The 17,257-nt window shown below is 43.7% G+C and overlaps 4 protein-coding genes across 8 annotated transcripts; 2 read left to right on the forward strand and 2 right to left on the reverse strand.

The window, feature by feature from the left end:
• Nucleotides 1-2,148: 2,148 nt before the first annotated feature.
• LOC133894935 (transcription factor ILR3-like) lies at nt 2,149-5,943 on the reverse strand. Its single transcript, XM_062335132.1, has 5 exons — nt 5,706-5,943; nt 3,981-4,043; nt 3,806-3,883; nt 3,556-3,718; nt 2,149-2,778 (listed from the first exon to the last, which is right to left on the reverse strand). The coding sequence occupies exons 1-5, from the start codon at nt 5,840-5,842 to the stop codon at nt 2,485-2,487; spliced, it is 735 nt and encodes a 244-aa protein (XP_062191116.1). The 5' UTR covers nt 5,843-5,943; the 3' UTR covers nt 2,149-2,484.
• An 812-nt stretch (nt 5,944-6,755) lies between these two features.
• On the forward strand, nt 6,756-9,865 carry LOC133896198 (pentatricopeptide repeat-containing protein At5g50390, chloroplastic-like). Of its 3 annotated transcripts, none has more exons than XM_062336748.1 (3): nt 6,756-8,854; nt 9,167-9,279; nt 9,826-9,865. In XM_062336748.1, exon 1 carries the CDS (start codon nt 6,820-6,822, stop codon nt 8,848-8,850), a length of 2,031 nt encoding a protein of 676 aa, XP_062192732.1. In that variant the 5' UTR covers nt 6,756-6,819; the 3' UTR covers nt 8,851-8,854; nt 9,167-9,279; nt 9,826-9,865. The 3 variants fall into 3 exon arrangements, with proteins under 3 accessions (XP_062192732.1, XP_062192735.1, XP_062192734.1); XM_062336751.1 differs by having other exon boundaries at nt 9,167-9,274; nt 9,826-9,849; XM_062336750.1 differs by lacking the exon at nt 9,826-9,865 and adding an exon at nt 9,500-9,811.
• Nucleotides 9,866-9,880: 15 nt separating this feature from the next.
• Nucleotides 9,881-10,861, forward strand: LOC133896004 (protein VASCULATURE COMPLEXITY AND CONNECTIVITY-like). The gene is made up of 3 exons (XM_062336522.1): nt 9,881-9,982; nt 10,179-10,384; nt 10,675-10,861. Exons 1-3 carry the CDS (start codon nt 9,881-9,883, stop codon nt 10,859-10,861), a joined length of 495 nt encoding a protein of 164 aa, XP_062192506.1.
• Nucleotides 10,862-11,674: 813 nt separating this feature from the next.
• On the reverse strand, nt 11,675-16,550 carry LOC133896396 (calcium/calmodulin-regulated receptor-like kinase 1). Of its 3 annotated transcripts, none has more exons than XM_062336989.1 (8): nt 16,308-16,550; nt 15,084-15,489; nt 13,765-13,918; nt 13,539-13,665; nt 12,916-13,001; nt 12,765-12,836; nt 12,329-12,532; nt 11,675-12,241 (listed from the first exon to the last, which is right to left on the reverse strand). In XM_062336989.1, the coding sequence occupies exons 2-8, from the start codon at nt 15,395-15,397 to the stop codon at nt 11,903-11,905; spliced, it is 1,296 nt and encodes a 431-aa protein (XP_062192973.1). In that variant the 5' UTR covers nt 15,398-15,489; nt 16,308-16,550; the 3' UTR covers nt 11,675-11,902. The 3 variants fall into 3 exon arrangements, with proteins under 3 accessions (XP_062192973.1, XP_062192975.1, XP_062192972.1); XM_062336991.1 differs by lacking the exon at nt 16,308-16,550 and adding an exon at nt 15,838-16,301; XM_062336988.1 differs by lacking the exon at nt 16,308-16,550 and having other exon boundaries at nt 15,084-15,806.
• Nucleotides 16,551-17,257: the final 707 nt, after the last annotated feature.

The raw sequence follows: 17,257 nt of genomic DNA on the forward strand, positions 1-17,257 counted from the left end.
AGGATTGAGAATAAGAAAATTGGATATTGTTAGTGGGGATGCTCTATATAAGATATATATGATATCTGAAATTTAATTACACAACAAGGTGGCTTTGCATTAGAGATACAGAATGAAGCACACAGACAGGACCTTTAATAGCTGCAACCTAGTCAGCTATGAAAAAAAAATGTACATAGGATTTCTTAAAGAAATTTACAATTATTTTCCTTCTACACCCATGGAACAAATTATACTTGTAGCCTACTTCAGAAAATTGGGAGAAATTCACCATCCTACTTAGGGTCTGTTTGGTTGGACCGAGGCTTTTTCAAAAACTGCTTATAGAAAAGCTACTTTTGAATTGGCTTTTGATGTAGATGAAATGTATAATATATGTAATAGCCATTAGAACAATATCACTTAGAAGCTACAAAAACTCCTCCAGATCAGCTTCTAACTTCAAGTAATAATGACAGGCTTTGCTTCTCAAAAGCCATTTCCAGAAACGAACTGTTTTGTTCAGCTTTCTGCTTCTGAGTAGCAGAAGCTAAATCAAACATGGCCTTAGCTTACCAAACTATTGGAGTCTTGATAATGGCCAGAAGAAGTACCAGAGAAAGACTTACAATGAGAAAAAGAAAAGGAAAACGTGTATTTGTAAGCTTAAATTCCAGAGCTTCTAAACAGTTACATACTAAAGACAGAACTGAGTGCCCAACTGAACCGAAGCAATTTTTTTTCTCAGAAACATTATTTCAGTTATGAAAAGGAAGTTAGAGTTGCAATTGTGTAAAATATAGATGTGAGCTCATTTGTCGGTTAACATGATGCACAACTACTGCTCCACTCACCCGTTGCCAATGACGACACAGTAAATATTTTACCAGAATAAGAGGAAAATTTACCACATGATGAATCGAACAACTGTTCTTTTATTATCAAAAGTTCAAAACTATTAAGTCTGGAACAACAGCCATGGCATGTTCTGAACCATGTTATCTGAATCTTCACCATTGCAAAATTCCTTCATTCATATACATATGTATTGAAGCTGTAAACATATATTAAGAGCTTGTTTGTCACGGCTCCAGCTCTGAGATCCACACTCGATCTGGAGTTTGTATAATAAAATAAAGTGATTTAAATTTTTATTTTTAGTTCAAAATAAAAATAAGATGGCTCAATTAACTCTCAATCCACTCACTGCTCCAGATTCAAGATTCTTTGAAGCTAGATTTGACCGGTTCTAAGAAATCTTGGATCTGGAGCTATGCTAAATAGGACCTAAATAGCATGGTGAAGCAACATGATCACAGCTTGATTGTGTCAGTAATTTAATCAAGCAGGTGGCGTGCATGAGGCGGCGTCTTGGTCTTCACACGGCGTTGAGCGGGGGTGCCTACGGGCAACAGCATGGAGCCCAACGTCGGGCGGTGTGGACACCATGGAGGCCTGGCGCGGTGGTGTGGACACCAGGGAGTGCGGCGCCGTCACCTCTCCGAGACCTGGCATCGGCGGCGGGATCGGGAGTGGGAACATACGGCTCCGTCCCTAACCCCACTTGATAGTGGAGCAGGGAGCAGCGGATCGTGACCGCCGGCGTAGGAGAACAAATCAGCCTACCGCCGGTGACCCGTTTTCGCCCCTAGGCCGGCCGGTGGGAGGCGGTGGGCGGGCGGTAGAGGGGCAGGAGCGGGATCAGGGGGGTTCGATCGGGAGAGGGAGCATCAAGAAACATCAGCCGTTCGATGCAACGGCATGGCTTCAAATGAATATCAACCGTTGGATGTAATCGAGCCCCGTCTCCACACCCGGTTGCCTCTCCTGCTCGGCGGCGAGCCCCGTCTCCACACTCCGGACCGGCCTTGGCACCGTCCAGCTCGGCGGCTTCGGCAGGCGCTACTTCATCTGCGACGCCGGGATGAAGCTGCAGGTCCGGGCCGTGCCGGCAGGCGCTACTTCATCGGCGGAGGCAACGAAACGGGTCGCCCGGTGGCCTCTGCCTGGGCGACTCGCCGACGACCATCACCACCCCCTACGGCTCAGCGCCGGGGTCTTCAGGCAGTGTCAGCTCTGTGCTTGCCATCATGGCGTTGCTGCTTGGCCTCATTGTTTAGCTGATTATTTCACTCCTGCTAGTACAACAGTTTATCAATCTCGTATCAATTGTAAAACATAATGTCTCTGTTATAAAGATTCATGCCAGATGATTAACTTGGATCACAAAAAAAATGACTGAACACTGGAGGCTGTTCACGATATACGACACAGAATTTGACATTGTTGTTATGGAGAACAAGAACGAACATTCTTCTTTTCTCCACAAAAAATGGTACAGCCATCGAAGGTAGTGGCCTCTATAGGGCGCCACAAACGTCAGCTTACTCAGTCATCCACGAACTACCACATAAGAACAATAGTTACGCCCAATCGATGGATCGAACAGCTAGGGACTTCGGTTGCGATGAATTTACACGGTGTGAGTGCGACCAATCGAAGCGATTATGCAACAGGTGGGCATGCTTCGCTGTCCTTCGAGGTGTCGACTTCAGAAGGCGGCATGAACTGCCACATCGGATATCCCGGGTAACCGACAATGGGCATCATCAGCTTCTGCCCCGCAGCTTGCCCCTGTGCATGGAAGGGTGCTAGCGGCGCCTGAGGGAAGGGGGCCGGCATCAGAGTGGGATGAGGCATGTAGGCTGGAGTTGCAGTCATAAGCTTCATCTGGTGCTCTAAGCTCTCCTTCTCTACTTTCAGCTTCTGCTTCTCTTCACGAAGCTCATCCTTCTCTGTCTGGAAGTTATAGAAAGAATAATCATTTCATATCCATCACAGATCATTGAAAAAGAATCATCAGAAAAGGAACAGCTTTGGCACCCTCAAGGAACTTTTTGCACAACCAGTGCTGCAAATCAACGACTTGCGAGCGCTCAGAGCCATAGCAGGACAAGAGATACATATTGCACACTACAGTACAATCAACAATCTAATCAAATTTGTAATGACAAGACAGCAGTATGTTAGACATGTGAAATTTCACAGAATTACAAATAGTATTAAGGCTCGATGGTTAACTGCATCAATCACTAAAAATGAAATGCCTTATGCAAGCAATACATGCTATGTGCTCCGCGGCAATACACAGCATCACCATATAGGTAACCAGCTATGCAGTTTGTGGTCATCCAATGGCTGATTTGCAGTTTGTGGACATAATTCACAATCAAAATAAATAAATTTGTGGCCATATTACTAGCTGGTAACCAGAAATGTCTTGGATGAGCTAAAGCAAGAGCAGTCAGCAGTGTATGCATGCGTCGAGCATAGGCTAGCATACAGCATTGCACGCTTTGCTAGTCTTAGATAAAGATCTCATTGTCGTCAATGAACATAAAAATTCTACCGGACAGTTATTGGGAATGTCAACCAAGTAGTAGTTCACTCATAACAAGAAAGACAAAATAATTTAATTTTCCCAAAAATGTGATTTGTTCCTGAATAATCAAAGCATGTTCGTACTGCAGAAAAGACTGTATTATATGTAAGATTAACAGGAAATAGGCAAATCACCTTTAGTTCTTTAATTTTTTCTTCAAGACTATCATTAGTATCCTTCAACTGTTGAGTTTCTGTACGAAGCTGAATAACCATGCGAGTAGCATCACTTAGGATAGCGACTTTGTCAGCTTTTACGGGCTTCCCTGGTTCCAAAGTAGTCCCCAGTTCAAGAAACCTAGAAATCATAAGAAACATTTAGGTTAACAACAGGGCAATTCATCTTTCACAGTCTAGTGTCAGCAAATTTGTGATTATGATTTACCTGTCATTTAGCTTGTCCCTTCTCAGTTTTTCCCTGCAAGCTTTCGATGTTGGCCTACCGCTGGATCCTGACCCTAAACTGCGACTTGCAATAGACTTACAGTTATAGAACTGATGACTGGATACAATGAGCTAATATACATACTCTAAGTTGTCGAGTGAAATAACAGCCTGACCGTTTATTACTGCCAGGCTCCTTGAACATATCATTGGTGTTCACAAAGCTGCCCACTTCCACACTGTCAAAATAAAAGGAAAACTTCTTAGCAATTCTGACTCTAGATAAAATTCACAGATGCTACCTAGTTTCAACCAAAAATCATTCATCTCCAAAATTAATCAGAGAACTAGCTACATGTAAAGCATCTTTTTCTGCCAACATGCACTACACTGCTTTCAGTAAAGCAAAAAAGGAACAAAAAAGCAGCATCACTGCAAATCAACACCATACCGAAGCCTAGCAATTGCTATGCTACAGCCATTTTCATAATAACATACATGCCCGATGGGAATTTACAATGTTATTCTAATTCCGTCAAGTATTATGATTCCATCCATGACTCCCCAATTCATAATCTAGCAGGAAATCCTGGGAAATTGAAGATCGCTCTGAAGAACAAGATTTTCCTGTGGTTAATTAGCAGGAATGCTATACTGACAATGGACGATTTGTTGAGGAAAGTTTGGAAGTAACCAATAAATGTTATTTTTGTGGAGGTTTGGAGTCCATAACTCATCTCTTCTTTCAATGCCCAGTAGCTGAATCTGTGTGGAGTACAGTAGGAAGTTGTTTTGGCACTATATATAAGCCAAGATCTCTCCAAGAATACTTGAATTGGGCTCAGTCTCTTCTTCCAGGGCAACCTGACAGTCACTGGCTAGGATTTGCTGCAGTCAGCCGATCTTTGTGGACAATGCGTAATGATATATGTTTTAACTGTGCTACAATACCTGATCCTAGATTAGCTCTTAACAATGTTGTGCTTTTACACAGTATTGGGCAGGTTTATATGCAGGTTCAGAACAAGGAGAGCAATTAAGAAAAGCCACAAGATTAATACAGGAGTACTTGAAGAAGATGGACAACAAGACGCAAGCGAGAGCATTGGTCCCTGTATGATGGATACACATGATTTGTTTTGATTAGGAGTCTCTTGTGAGTCTTTTTTTTTTATTTCATAAAGAACTTTCAGTTGCTGAATTGTCTGAATATATTTCAGACCAAGAACATGTAAACGTGATTCTTTCTATGTGGAAGACCAGAATGACCCTTGTAAACGTTTTGGACCAAACTTGAGTGGATCCTTAATAAAAGGAGACACAGGGGAGTCCCCTTGGTCCGAAAAAAAAATCATGATCTAGCAGCACATCCAATCACATACTTAGTAACGTTATGGATGGTAATCCAATCCCCATCAACTAAGCACTCCTCCTTACATCAATGGATCTTCAACGCAAATGAATCTATCAATCCCGCCCTGCATAACCACAGTTTCTGCAACGCGAGAACATCTTCATCCACCAAAAGAAATCATCGTGCAGCGCGCAAACTCACCGATCTATTTCAGAAGCAACCTAGGCAAGTTTATGGCGCACAGATAATACATTAGAAGATCTGTACAAAACAACCGCCTTTTACGGACCAGACACAACCCGGCACATGCATCAACTACCCAAATAACCCTAAAATCCCTAAAGAAAATCATCCACCCATCTCTAGTCTATGATCAGACGCCCAGCCAGAACTTGCAAATCCTCCCCAATCTCCATCGCCGCGGGACAGGCCGCCGTATCCACGGAACGGATCGCTAGAAAATAACGGTAACAGGAGAGTAATTGTACGCTAAACAAAGCAGCTGCTCCTGGAAGCATTGATGTGCGGGAGGCATCATCTGGCGGACCTGGGGTTGGATGAGGACGGGGATGCGTCCCACGGGAAGGCCCCGCAAGCTGCAGCGGGGAGGTCGTCGAGGATGCCGCAGTCGAGGAACCAGTCGTCGCCGCCGCCGCCGCCGCCGCCCGTCGGTGGGAGAGACATCGCCGCCGCCGAGACCTTTGGTGTCCGTCCGTTCTTTTTTCCAATTGCCGGCCCGGATCTTTTGGTCGCCGATGGAGATGAGGAAGGGGGTCGTGCGTGCGGATGACAGGTGGGCCCAGGCGTTTGTGCCGGAGGGCAATTCGTTTTAGGTTTCTGTGTGGCTGAGGGAGCAGGTAGGAGTAGGTGGGGTGGTGACGTGGCGCGACGTGGTTGGAGGAGATCCATCGGGATCAAGGCCACCACCTACGACAAACTCCTCTATGAGCCTAAGAGCTTAATATAATCTTAGTGTAAATTATGATCAACCTTCTCACTAGAAAACTTACATAAACACCAATATATAATGGGTCTTTATCGTACGTACCATAAGCTCTTCTAAGCGGCAGCAGATTAGAATAAAAATAATTAAATATCCTAAACTAGCATAAGTGTCACGTAGTAGACTACTGCGTATGATAAATAATTAAAAAATAAAAATTTAACTAGTATCCTATAAACCCTGTGAATATAAGGTAGATTTACCCTGCTTCCAAGTTTTTTTATCAACTTCTTCTACCTCTCTCATCATACTTTTATTGCCACGGCCTATACACCTCCTCAAGGTTATCACAAAATGCCTTCATGCCACCATGGCCCGGCTATTATAAACTCATAACTATCCCATCACGAGCTTGGTTTGAAACACAGGAATTTCTATTGGCATTCATATGTAATTCTTACATTCAAAACGATCACTACTACTCATATAACCATTTTAGTATAGCTTAAGGTCTAATGGCTGAAAAATATGGGATGATTTAAATGTATGGTTGTACGGTGCAGCAAATCAATCCAATTGAAAACTCTTGGACCGGGTCCCACGGAAAACTGGGACGTGCCCCACGTGTCAGAGAAACAAACACTTGCCCAGGCCTGAGAGCCCAATCCGCACAGCAAAACCCAACCAAAACCCCGGCGGCACCTCGGCTTCCCTCGCCATGGACCTGCAGCTCGCCCCGCCCCTCCGCCTCGTCGCCTCTACCCACCGCCCCAAGGCCACCGCCACCGCGGCGCCCTCCTCCTCCTCTTCCTCTTCCTCGGAGCCCCTCAAGCCCCGCCCGCCGCGGCCCCACCAGAACCCCGTCCCCATCCCCAAACCCAGCCCCGCGCGCCTCCCTTCCCTCTGCGCCGCCATCGAGCAGCATGCCGCCGCGGGCCGCCACGCCGAGGCCCTCCACGCGTTCCGCCTCGCCCGCTCGGCGGCCCCCTTCGCCCCGCTGCCCGCGCCCACCTACCACGCGCTGGTCACCGCCGCCGCCTCGCTGCGGGAGCCCGGCGAGGCCGCGGCGGTGGCCTGGCACATGGAGAGCTCCGGCTTCGAGATGGACGTGTACGCGCACAACCGCGTGCTGGGGATGTTCCTGGCGTGCGGGATGCTCGCGGAGGCGCGCCAGATGTTCGAGGGAATGCCGGGGCGGAGCGCGGTCACGTGGGGGGTCATGATGGGCGGGCTGGTCGACCGGGGCCGCCCCCGCTCCGCGCTCGTGCTGTTTTCGCAGCTATGGCAGGAGGTCAGTGTGGGCGCGGGGCCAAGGGCGGTCATGGTGGCCGTCCGCGCGGCCACGGCAGCGGGGTCGTTGCGAGCCGGGCGGCAGCTGCACTGCTGCGTCGCCAAGATAGGGGCGTTCGACGGCGACGGCAATCAGTACCTGTGGTGCGCGCTGCTCGACATGTACAGCAAGTGCGGGCTGGTGGATGAGGCGAGGCGGGTGTTCAATGGGATGGCGCCGCCGCAGAGGAGCGTGGTGGCATGGAACTCGATGCTGGCGGCCTATGCACTCCACGGGCGCAGCGAGGAGGCGTTGGAGTTGTACCACGTCATGTGCGGGAGCAGTGTCGGCATGGACCAGTTCACGTTCTCAACGATGCTCGGGGTTTTCGCTAGGTTGGGGCTTCTGGAGCACGCGAAGCAGGCCCATGCTGGCCTGATCCAGAGAGGATTGCCGCTGGACGTTGTCGGGAACACGGCACTTGTGGACTTGTATTGCAAGTGGGGTCGGATGGAGGATGCGAGGAATGTTTTCGAGAGGATGCCTAGCAGGAACTTGATCTCTTGGAACGCTTTGATAGCAGGTTATGGCTACCATGGCATGGGAGATAAGGCGATCAAGATGTTCGAGAGGCTGATTGCTGAGGGGATTGCTCCAAACCATGTGACATTTCTAGCTGTACTGAATGCATGTAGGTTTTCTGGTCTTGTCGATAAGGGAAAGAGGATTTTCCAGCTGATGACTCAAAATCCAAAAACAAAACCACGGGCTATGCACTATGCCTGTGTCATTGAGCTTTTTGGTAGAGAAGGCCTACTTGATGAAGCCTACTCAGTGATAAGGAGAGCACCGTTCACCCCAACTGCGAACATGTGGGGGGCCTTGCTCACCGCTAGCAGGATCCATAAGAACATGCATCTTGCAAAACTAGCTGCCGAGCAGCTATTGGCAATGGAACCTGAGAAAATAAACAATTATGTCGTGCTCCTCAACTTGTATATTAGCTCTGGTAGACAAGATGATGCCTGCAAGGTAATTGAAACATTGAAGAGGAAGGGTTTGTATATTAGTAATGCTTGTAGCTGGGTCACAGTCAAGAAAAAAGGCCACAGGTTTTTCTTCAAAGATAGTTTGCACCCACAAAGTGCTGAAATATACAGGAGGCTAGATACATTAATGAAGGAGGTAAAAGAAATTTGTTACATTGCTGAGGAGAATGAATTGCTCCCTGATGTTCATCCTGACGAGCAAAAGATATCGAGAGCTTACCACAGTGAAAGACTAGCAATTGCTTTTGGCCTTATCAGCACATCTCCACATACACCCTTGAGGATCACTCAAAGCCATCGTTTGTGCCGTGACTGTCATAATGTAATCAAGTTTGTGACAAAAGTTACCGACAGGGAAATTGTTGTAAGGGATGGTAGCAGGTTCCATCACTTCAAAGTTGGGATCTGCTCTTGCGGTGACTACTGGTAACTGGGTATGTCCAACTATCTAGTATTTTGATATCAGGTTTTCCTAAATGCATGCTAATTGCTAATCAACTGTAGTTTGTTGGCACTAAAACTGAGCAAAGATTATGAGATTAATCAGCAGCTCTGTTCTTCTTTTTCACTTTAGGGATTATCAAAATGTGAAAAGTAGTATATGTTTCATATCATTCAACTGCACATTTCACGTTCAAATACCTGATTTGATTATGTAATATTTTCTGATCAAATATGCTTTGCTTAGGCATGAAAAGAAGTGTGTATCCTACAGTTTGTTAAACTACTACATATTTTGCTGACAGCTAATCACTCGAGATGTTCTGAAGCCAATTCTGGACTTGAAATAATTTCGATTAATGAGAAGAACTGTTTGATCAACCATAATGCTTCGACTTCTTGGTTATATGCAGGTTTGGTAAGTTTAGAGTTCTTTAGTTTCTTAAGATGTTGAAACAGTAATTTGTAAGTTTAATTCGTTTTATGTGGCCCATTTGCCCCCTTTGTTTTTCTTTTCTTTTCATTATACCATTGGCAAAAGGTTTTTCTTGTCTTGGTAAATAGCATCTGTATGCCTTTATCTCTGGAAAAGCTGGCTGTTGTGTTGTGCTAATATAAAGTTTTTTTTTTTCTTTAAGCAAAATCAGATCAATTGGTTTCCCTCCATTTCCACTAGCTTTACAAACCTTGTGTAAAAGCAGATCTTTAAAAGTAGCCTGAATATGTGTTGGGTGGCTTTCACATTGGAGATGCCAATCTTTACTTGTGTCCTGTAAGGAATAAAGCTGAGATGTAACAAAGGATCGAAGGAAAGTATAGCACTTTGAGCATCTTTTGACAGCTTGCTTCATTACTGCATCATAGTTGGAGAACAATTCTCATGTTGCACTTTCGTGCTCACCTCTTTATTCACTTATTAGCAATAAAAAGGGTCGCAACTCACAACTCCCTCCATTGTAAGCAGGTGATCTTCCTCCAACAACTCCTCTCAGCTGACAGAAGTCTGAGACCACGCTACAATGGCTAAGATGGGAGCTGCTATTCTGGTCTGCATATTGGTTTTAGCCCTGGATGTCACTGCTGGCATACTGGGAATTCAGGCTCAGGCTGCTCAGAACAAGGTAAAGTTCAAGATATTGATAACCTCTTTTCAGGTTCACACGAAGGGCTTTTCAAAATGAAATGGTCTGCAAACTATATGTTTTGACTTCATGCATGGTCGTAAGGTCGTTGGTATTTGATGTTGTTGCAGACTAATAAGGGTGCCTGATATGATAATTTATGACTGATGCTTCTTGGTTTTTCATCTTCCTGCAGACTAAAAAAGTGACAATTCTCTTCATTCAATGCGAGAAACCAGTCTACAAAGCATACCAGCTTGGCCTCGCAGCTGTGGTGCTCCTGGTAGTTGCCCACGCAATTGCCAGCTTTTTTGGCGGCTGTGTCTGCATCTGCTCTCAGCTGGAGTTCATCCGTGCATCCATTAACAGGAAACTTGCAGCTACCACTATAGTGCTCTCATGGTAACTTGGCTTGTCTACAACATTATATTGCAAATCTGAAAGCATCCTAGTTTGAAGTTTTACTTTAGATGGAATAATAAATGATACTCCATTTTATTAAGTAGAATCACGGTGACTGTAAGATATGTGTAAATACTGCACAAGAACCTACCCTGTTCTCCCGGCACACCATCAGGAAAGGGAATCATCTTGTGATTACACAGCAATGAACAAATATAGAGTTGATCTGGCTCTCTTAAGCATAACATTTTGTGATAACTACTAAATGCAATTGTTCTATGATTTAATAGGATTGCCTTGATCGTTGGATTCTCATTGCTGCTCGCTGGTGCCATGTCCAACTCCAAGTCAAAGACGTCATGCGGGTTCACGCACGGCCACACCTTGGCCCTCGGTGGGATCATGTGCTTCGTTCACGGCGGGATCACCATCGCCTACTATGTCACCGCCACCGCAGCAGCGCACGAGGCTGCTTAGCCCATCAGCGGCGAGGATCATCAGTGTGCGCAACACAATGCTTTTGGCCGAGAGATCATCACTATTCTTTCCTTATTTTTGTTGGTTCGTGCTTTTCTGTTTGTGATCCGGCTTCTGCAGAAGCATCCAGGTTCCAAAATTAAACAAAAAGAAAAAGATATGCTTGTGGTTTGATTTGCTGAGCTTCTTGCCAGTGCTTAGAAAAAACAGGTGACAATGAGAGTGTCCATTTGCGAATGTAATTTATGTTGTATGTTCCCAAAAACAAAAAATTAAAAGTAAATCATAGAACATAAACATTGCCTCCAGGCTCCAGTTTTCCTTTTCATTTTACAAAAATGATTTCTAATGGATGCCTAAGCACAACTTTATCCTGTATGAGCATTTTGCGCTGGATACCTGCCCTAAAAATGGAGGTCTCATTTTTTATTTTTTTATTTTTTTGCACAGCCCTGCAGCTTCGGTTTTCCTTCATAAAATAAAACATTATTCTCAGGGTAACATCTTTGTTCTGTTACAGACAAGTTTACAAATCCCAGCGGCCCCAAGGGTAATGGGAGAATAAATCCTAGTTCGGGAGCATTTAAATATAAATATAAAAATTCTGAATTCAAGGGTAATGGGAGAATAAATCCCAGTTCGGGAGCATTTAAATATAAATATAAAAATTCTGAATTCAAGTTGATGGACAGTGATCTGGTTGGGAGCCGGTCAAATTTAAATTTTACATCTAAATTAAACAAATCCAAACTGCCAGATAAATTGCAGTTGCATCTCTTCATCTCCGGAGGAAGGCAATGTCAAAGATGGAGATGGTAACAATCAATTTCTATTTATCAAGTAGTTACAATGCAGATCTATACAACACACTTACAATTGACAGACCTCCACACCAGTCACCCCTACTGCTCAAAACTGCATCTCCATCCAATAGTTCCGTCCTTGATCATAGTATTTTTTGTATCAACAAAACAAAACAATTTCGCAAACCAAGAAAAGATTGCCAAGAACAACTATAGTGGAAAATTTGGTTAATTTCCGTCAGACATCTGGCAGATCAGAGACGCTGCCGACTGATTCCTGTCTTTGAAGGCCAGAGAACGATGACTGAACCTCGGACGCCTCCAAGTCGACAGATTCATCGTCTGCCCTTGCCTGTGGATGCCTCCTACTGTGATGCTTCCTGCTGCGGCTATGTTTCAACACACGGGTCAGCGCCTGGACGGCGTCTCGCATGGCTGGGCGCTTCCGGGAGACACGGCTTACACATCTGTAAGCAACAGCAGCCATGTCATTGAGCTCTTCCACATCAAATGCGCCTTCTAATCGAGAATCTGCAATTTCCTCCCACCCAGTTTTCCCATCAGCGTTGATTGCAGCCTGTCATAGATTGCAAAGTGGTCAGCATTTACAAATGTCAGTGTTGTCAGAAACCGAAACCTATGGAGAGTAAGGGGAAATGCTTACAAGCTCAACATATTCCATTAGACCCTGTTGTGGGTTTCTGCCAGCAATCAGTTCGAATAGCAGAACACCGTAGCTGTATACATCACTCTTCTTTGTGAATGATCGTGAGGATACATACTCTGGATCAAGATATCCGTAAGTTCCTCGTATGTTGGCTGCATTTCGAGTAATCGTTTCCTCTCTTGATAATCCAAAGTCGGCAACCTGGCCAGGAAAGGTCATTTATGTGTGAGAGCAGATCTTTAGACAAAATGCAACAGAAGCGGTGGTGTGCAAGAAAATCTGGTGTGTGAACCCAGGGTTCAAGAAACCCTCTTTTCTTTTCTTTTCTTTTCTTTTAAAGGAAAAACACACCTGGGATCTTAGCAAAAATTGGCCAGTAAGCAGTTAAACATTGGCAAAGAATCATTGAATATCAGGGGGATGTTTAACATACCCTACCATGCATGGACTGATCCAGCAAAATGTTGGGTGATTTGATGTCACGGTGAACTACTGGAGGAACAGCCTGCACTAAAGTTAAACTAGATCAAGGAATATCTTTGCATCATGTGTCATGCTTCCAGTTAAGCATTACAAAAGCCTACCCCATCATGTAAGTACTCCAAACCCCTAGCAACATCCAGGGCTATGTTTACTCTCAGATCCCACTTCAGTGGTGCACTGTTTTCACCTGAACCACAAAAAAGAATTGTCAGAAAGTTAGAAAACTATACATCATTTCTACATGTAAAATGTTAAATGCTGGCTTGAGGGAAAACTTTCACATAAGATGTATCGACAAGAATAGCCAACCCATTTTTTTCAAGAACATGGCGTGAGGATTAAAACTCAATTACTAAAGTAGTGTCTATGGACTTAATTGGTATGAGACCAGTGGGTGTTATATCTGATAAAAGCAGCTGGAATGGCAGCGGTTATGTTTAATGGTAACCAAGGACTTTCAAGGTTCAAGAGAGAAAGCATCAAATTTTGACACACTAATGCATTACTCATCTATTTATAAAAAAATCTTGGTTGTGCTTTAAGAATTTCCTATTGTCTTTTACTCGGAAGATTATCAGTCCAATTGCCTAAAATGCCCTCTTTCTGAATTATGGTTCAAGCTTTAGTGATATCACAAAGGTTACCAGCAACCAAAGCATAGATGTGTCACAATAATTACTATCATGAGAGCGAAACATGGTATGACATAAGAGAGGAGACATGCCATATAAGTGTGATGCAAGGCTCCCATTAGGCATGTATGCATACAGTAACATATGTTGCCCTTTATCATCACAATAGCCAACCAAATTCACCAGATTCCTGTGGTGCAATCGCCCGAGAAGTAAGACCTGAAGTTAAGAATCAATCAAATACTAAGCAGACCAGAGTTTCTAGTGAGGTGTAAATCCAAATCAAACAGTACAGCAAGTGTACAAATGTTAGCTTACCTCATTTTGAAACTCCTTTTCGCCTTGCTTTGAATTGTTAGCAAGCACTTTAACAGCCAGTATCTCACCAGAAGGCATGTCAGCTTTGTAAACAGGGCCAAAGGCTCCTTGACCTAATAATGTTGTGAAATTGCTGGTAGCTTTCTGTAGTTCCCTAGAAATGAGACAAAATTGTGGAGTTCAGCAATGGTATGTGCTATTCTTAATTGATCCTTTTAAGTGCCACAAGAATCCTCTGAATGGTGCACAGTTATGTAAAAGACATGATGTCTTGACCGTACATCGACTCGTGAAACAACATCTGAAAATTGCAGCAGTGATGTTAAAATGATATAATACTAAATTCTTGTTGAAAATATGGGATTATGATTGATCCTTTGCTCCTAGGAGTGGCAATTTGCCCCATGGGAAAGGGAATTGGACGCGGTTCCTTTGACATATTGCACCGCTACTGCACGCCCGCTGACACAGTACGTCAGAGGATCCCCATCCAAGGGAATTATGGGGGTCAGATTTGGGGAACAGTCATATATTTCGCATATATGCAATATGGACTCTTTTTTATACGTTTGGAATAAAACTTGTATTAATACAATAGAATTTAAGTTTTGAAACCATAGTTTTGAAAACAAAAGGTTATACCTAAATACTCCAAACTAATGAATGAAGTCATATTATCATTAAAAAAAATTGTATCTAAACTTTTGACCTTACTACATTGGGCATAAAACCGATACTTTTCACAAGGTTGCAACTTTAGCTCCTACAACCTGCAATTTGATTCACTCAATCATCCACATGTGGTTGGATGCTTTGCTCAACACAGAAGCGCATGTCCTCCATGTATACCGTTGAACCAAATTGGATTTGACCTCGATAAGATCCAAATGAATGTTCTACTTGACATATCACATCATTGCATTCCTATTTGAATATGTGACATATGTTCCCATCCTTCACTCCTCTTTCTCTCCATCTATCTAACTAGAGATACGTCTCGCAAATTCTCACCCTCCGTCACTAATTCCTCCATATCGAAGATTCTGATGGAGCCTCTACTCTGACATGTCAAATTAAAAAAAAAGAGGAGTTCCTTAAAGTTGGTAGATTCAGATATGTATAGGGATTAGGAAATCAAGATGGGTAACCAACTTTCATGAAGCAACAATTAAATGTTTCATAATAATTAAGTAGATTTAGAACCAATAATGAAGTAACTGACTTATCAAGATAACAAAACTAGATCAGTTGCTAAGAAAATTAATCAAACAACTACAAGTCTCGCAACAATGAGAATACTTAAGATTCAGGAAACATACTTGTATGCATATTTGGGTATCCCAGAAGCTGATACCATGCTCTTTCTACCAGGCCCTTCAAGCCACAGAGAAGTCCCACGGTCTTCAAGCTCCCTCGGAGACTCCTGCCCTGTAGTTGAGTTCGAGAGCATGGCGCACGCATTAACACCATTGGTACGGATGGGGACTGCCGAGGCTCTCCTTGAGCTACTAATCCTTATCTGCGCCTGGGAACGCCGATACCTCATGCACAGCAGTATTCCAACAGCCAGGACCACACCAATAACAACCCCAACCGTGATCCCGATGATCAGACCCTCAGAAACCCCTTTCATGCTCCACACTTCAGCCACAGATCCTAGCAGTAGGGATGTTGCATCCACCTCATGGGCGCTCCAACGAGGAAGAAGACCAACTGCTACATGTCCTGCCAAGAAGTACAACGAAGAATTAGTAAGTTGGAAGCGTTGAATTGTGAGAACAGATGGCTCCATGCGTTAGGTGGCTGTACAAGGACACGATGCACTGCAAGTTAAAACAATCTTTGATCGGAAAAAAATGTTAAAACAATCTTTGGTCAAACTTTGCCATCTCAACTCACATCACATCAGAACATCAGAGTTGATAACCACGGTGATGGCACTTGTCAGATACAAAATCACAGTTGGACAGAGACGAGTTGCATATAGTGGGTGAACAAACTTCCAAACTGAGACATCACTTGCCTTATTCTTCGAAGCGTAAGTGAAACAAAAAAGAAAAAAAGATGAACTACCTTGACACTAATGCCACCGAAATATCAATGGGCTTTAAGAGCATATCAAAATTTCCATCTTTCTTATATGCGAGAAATACACAAACCAAAATTGCTTTCTTTTCAGTAGCTTTCGACTAAAAATACCAAAAAAAGGGAAGTTTCTCCGCACGAACTCCAAAAGAAAATACAACATAAATTCAGTTTCGTGACAAAGGAAAATGGTACAAACAACTCTCAGTTCCCACATCATCACAACGGATGAACTACAAAATACTTATGGCCCGAACACCACGAAGGCTCGGTAAAATGACTTCAACCAAATCCAGTCCAGATGCACTAAAAACAATCCAAAGTTGAAGGAACAAATCCCAGGCCCAAACATAGCAACAAAGAAACCATTAGTATAACACTAAAAATCCAAGAAAAAACCCAACGAACCGAAGAAAGCATTCCTATTAAAATATCAGAACCGAATCCAAGAAGCGTACGAGCAAGGCTTGCCCGAATGCGGCAGGAGATGGAACCATGGGCGGGCGAGTCCGAGCTCGTTCGGATCGCCGCGACACGCGGATCCCGATTTCGCGGCTCGCGGTGAGGAATGCCGATGGATTGGAGAGGGATCGATGGAGGGAGCCCTGGCTTTCACGTGGGTTTCGAGAGGGACGAGACAAAGACGACTTTTTGAGAGTGTAACTTCCTGCTGAGAATAAAGCAAAGAAGGAAAAGAAAAAGGCAAGAAAGCGAAGTTCTAAAAAACAGAGAGAAGAAAGGAATTGACGGTAGTTTTGTAAATGCACTTAAGTTCAAAATTACTCCATGCAGGATTCATCTTGGGGCCCTGTTTGGATCAAGGAAATTTGCAAAACAATAGGAGGAAAAAGTATTCCTGAGGTAAAGCTACTGTTATGTTTACACGTTTGGTATACATTCCAGAATTTTATAGAGATTTCGTAAGAAAGAACACACAAGAAAACCAATTTTTATAGATAAAAATATAAAATATTTCAGCCTCTATATCCTAGGTACGTTTACGGCCGCATACAAGAGAACCACATGGGGATATAAAAACTCCATTGGGATGTTTAAATCAGGGCAAGCCGAATTTTGCCGAGTGAGTTGCCTGTCTTGGATAGCCCATGTGTAAGGTTTCATTTTGTTGGCATTACTAAAATTATATGGCATTTACCATGTATTCTCAACATACCAAACAACGGCTTATTTTTATACTATTTGGTTTGGTTCATGGTGGCTGAAAAACCAAATTGTTATTGAGTCTCTACGTAACAAAAGAAAAATAGCAAGATCTAGAAGATTGAAAGCCTGTAGGATTTTTTTTTTCTTTCTAGAAAAGCCTTTTGACAAAGGAATGTCTCCTTACAATGCATTGGACACTCGTGTTTCAGACTATTGCACAAGAATTTTAGCAGGAAACATGGAC

This window comes from Phragmites australis, chromosome 16 (genome assembly GCF_958298935.1).
Source record: "Phragmites australis chromosome 16, lpPhrAust1.1, whole genome shotgun sequence".
Lineage (NCBI taxonomy): Eukaryota > Viridiplantae > Streptophyta > Magnoliopsida > Poales > Poaceae > Phragmites > Phragmites australis.

Excerpts from the sequence above, each read along its gene's own strand:
- LOC133896004 (XM_062336522.1), top strand. The coding sequence starts at position 9,881 with ATGGCTAAGATGGGAGCTGCTATTCTGGTCTGCATATTGGTTTTAGCC. Across the intron at positions 9,983-10,178 it reads CTCAGGCTGCTCAGAACAAG|ACTAAAAAAGTGACAATTCT; the intron begins GTAAAGTTCAAG and ends ATCTTCCTGCAG. Across the intron at positions 10,385-10,674 it reads ACCACTATAGTGCTCTCATG|GATTGCCTTGATCGTTGGAT; the intron begins GTAACTTGGCTT and ends ATGATTTAATAG.
- LOC133896198 (XM_062336748.1), top strand. The coding sequence starts at position 6,820 with ATGGACCTGCAGCTCGCCCCGCCCCTCCGCCTCGTCGCCTCTACCCAC.
- LOC133896396 (XM_062336988.1), bottom strand. The coding sequence starts at position 15,556 with ATGGAGCCATCTGTTCTCACAATTCAACGCTTCCAACTTACTAATTCT. Across the intron at positions 12,837-12,915 it reads TGGAGTACTTACATGATGGG|GCTGTTCCTCCAGTAGTTCA; the intron begins GTAGGCTTTTGT and ends ACTTTAGTGCAG. Across the intron at positions 12,242-12,328 it reads TAATGGAATATGTTGAGCTT|GCTGCAATCAACGCTGATGG; the intron begins GTAAGCATTTCC and ends AATCTATGACAG.
- LOC133894935 (XM_062335132.1), bottom strand. The coding sequence starts at position 5,842 with ATGTCTCTCCCACCGACGGGCGGCGGCGGCGGCGGCGGCGACGACTGG. Across the intron at positions 4,044-5,705 it reads CCGTCCTCATCCAACCCCAG|TGTGGAAGTGGGCAGCTTTG; the intron begins GTCCGCCAGATG and ends TTATTTTGACAG. Across the intron at positions 2,779-3,555 it reads AAAAAATTAAAGAACTAAAG|ACAGAGAAGGATGAGCTTCG; the intron begins GTGATTTGCCTA and ends TATAACTTCCAG.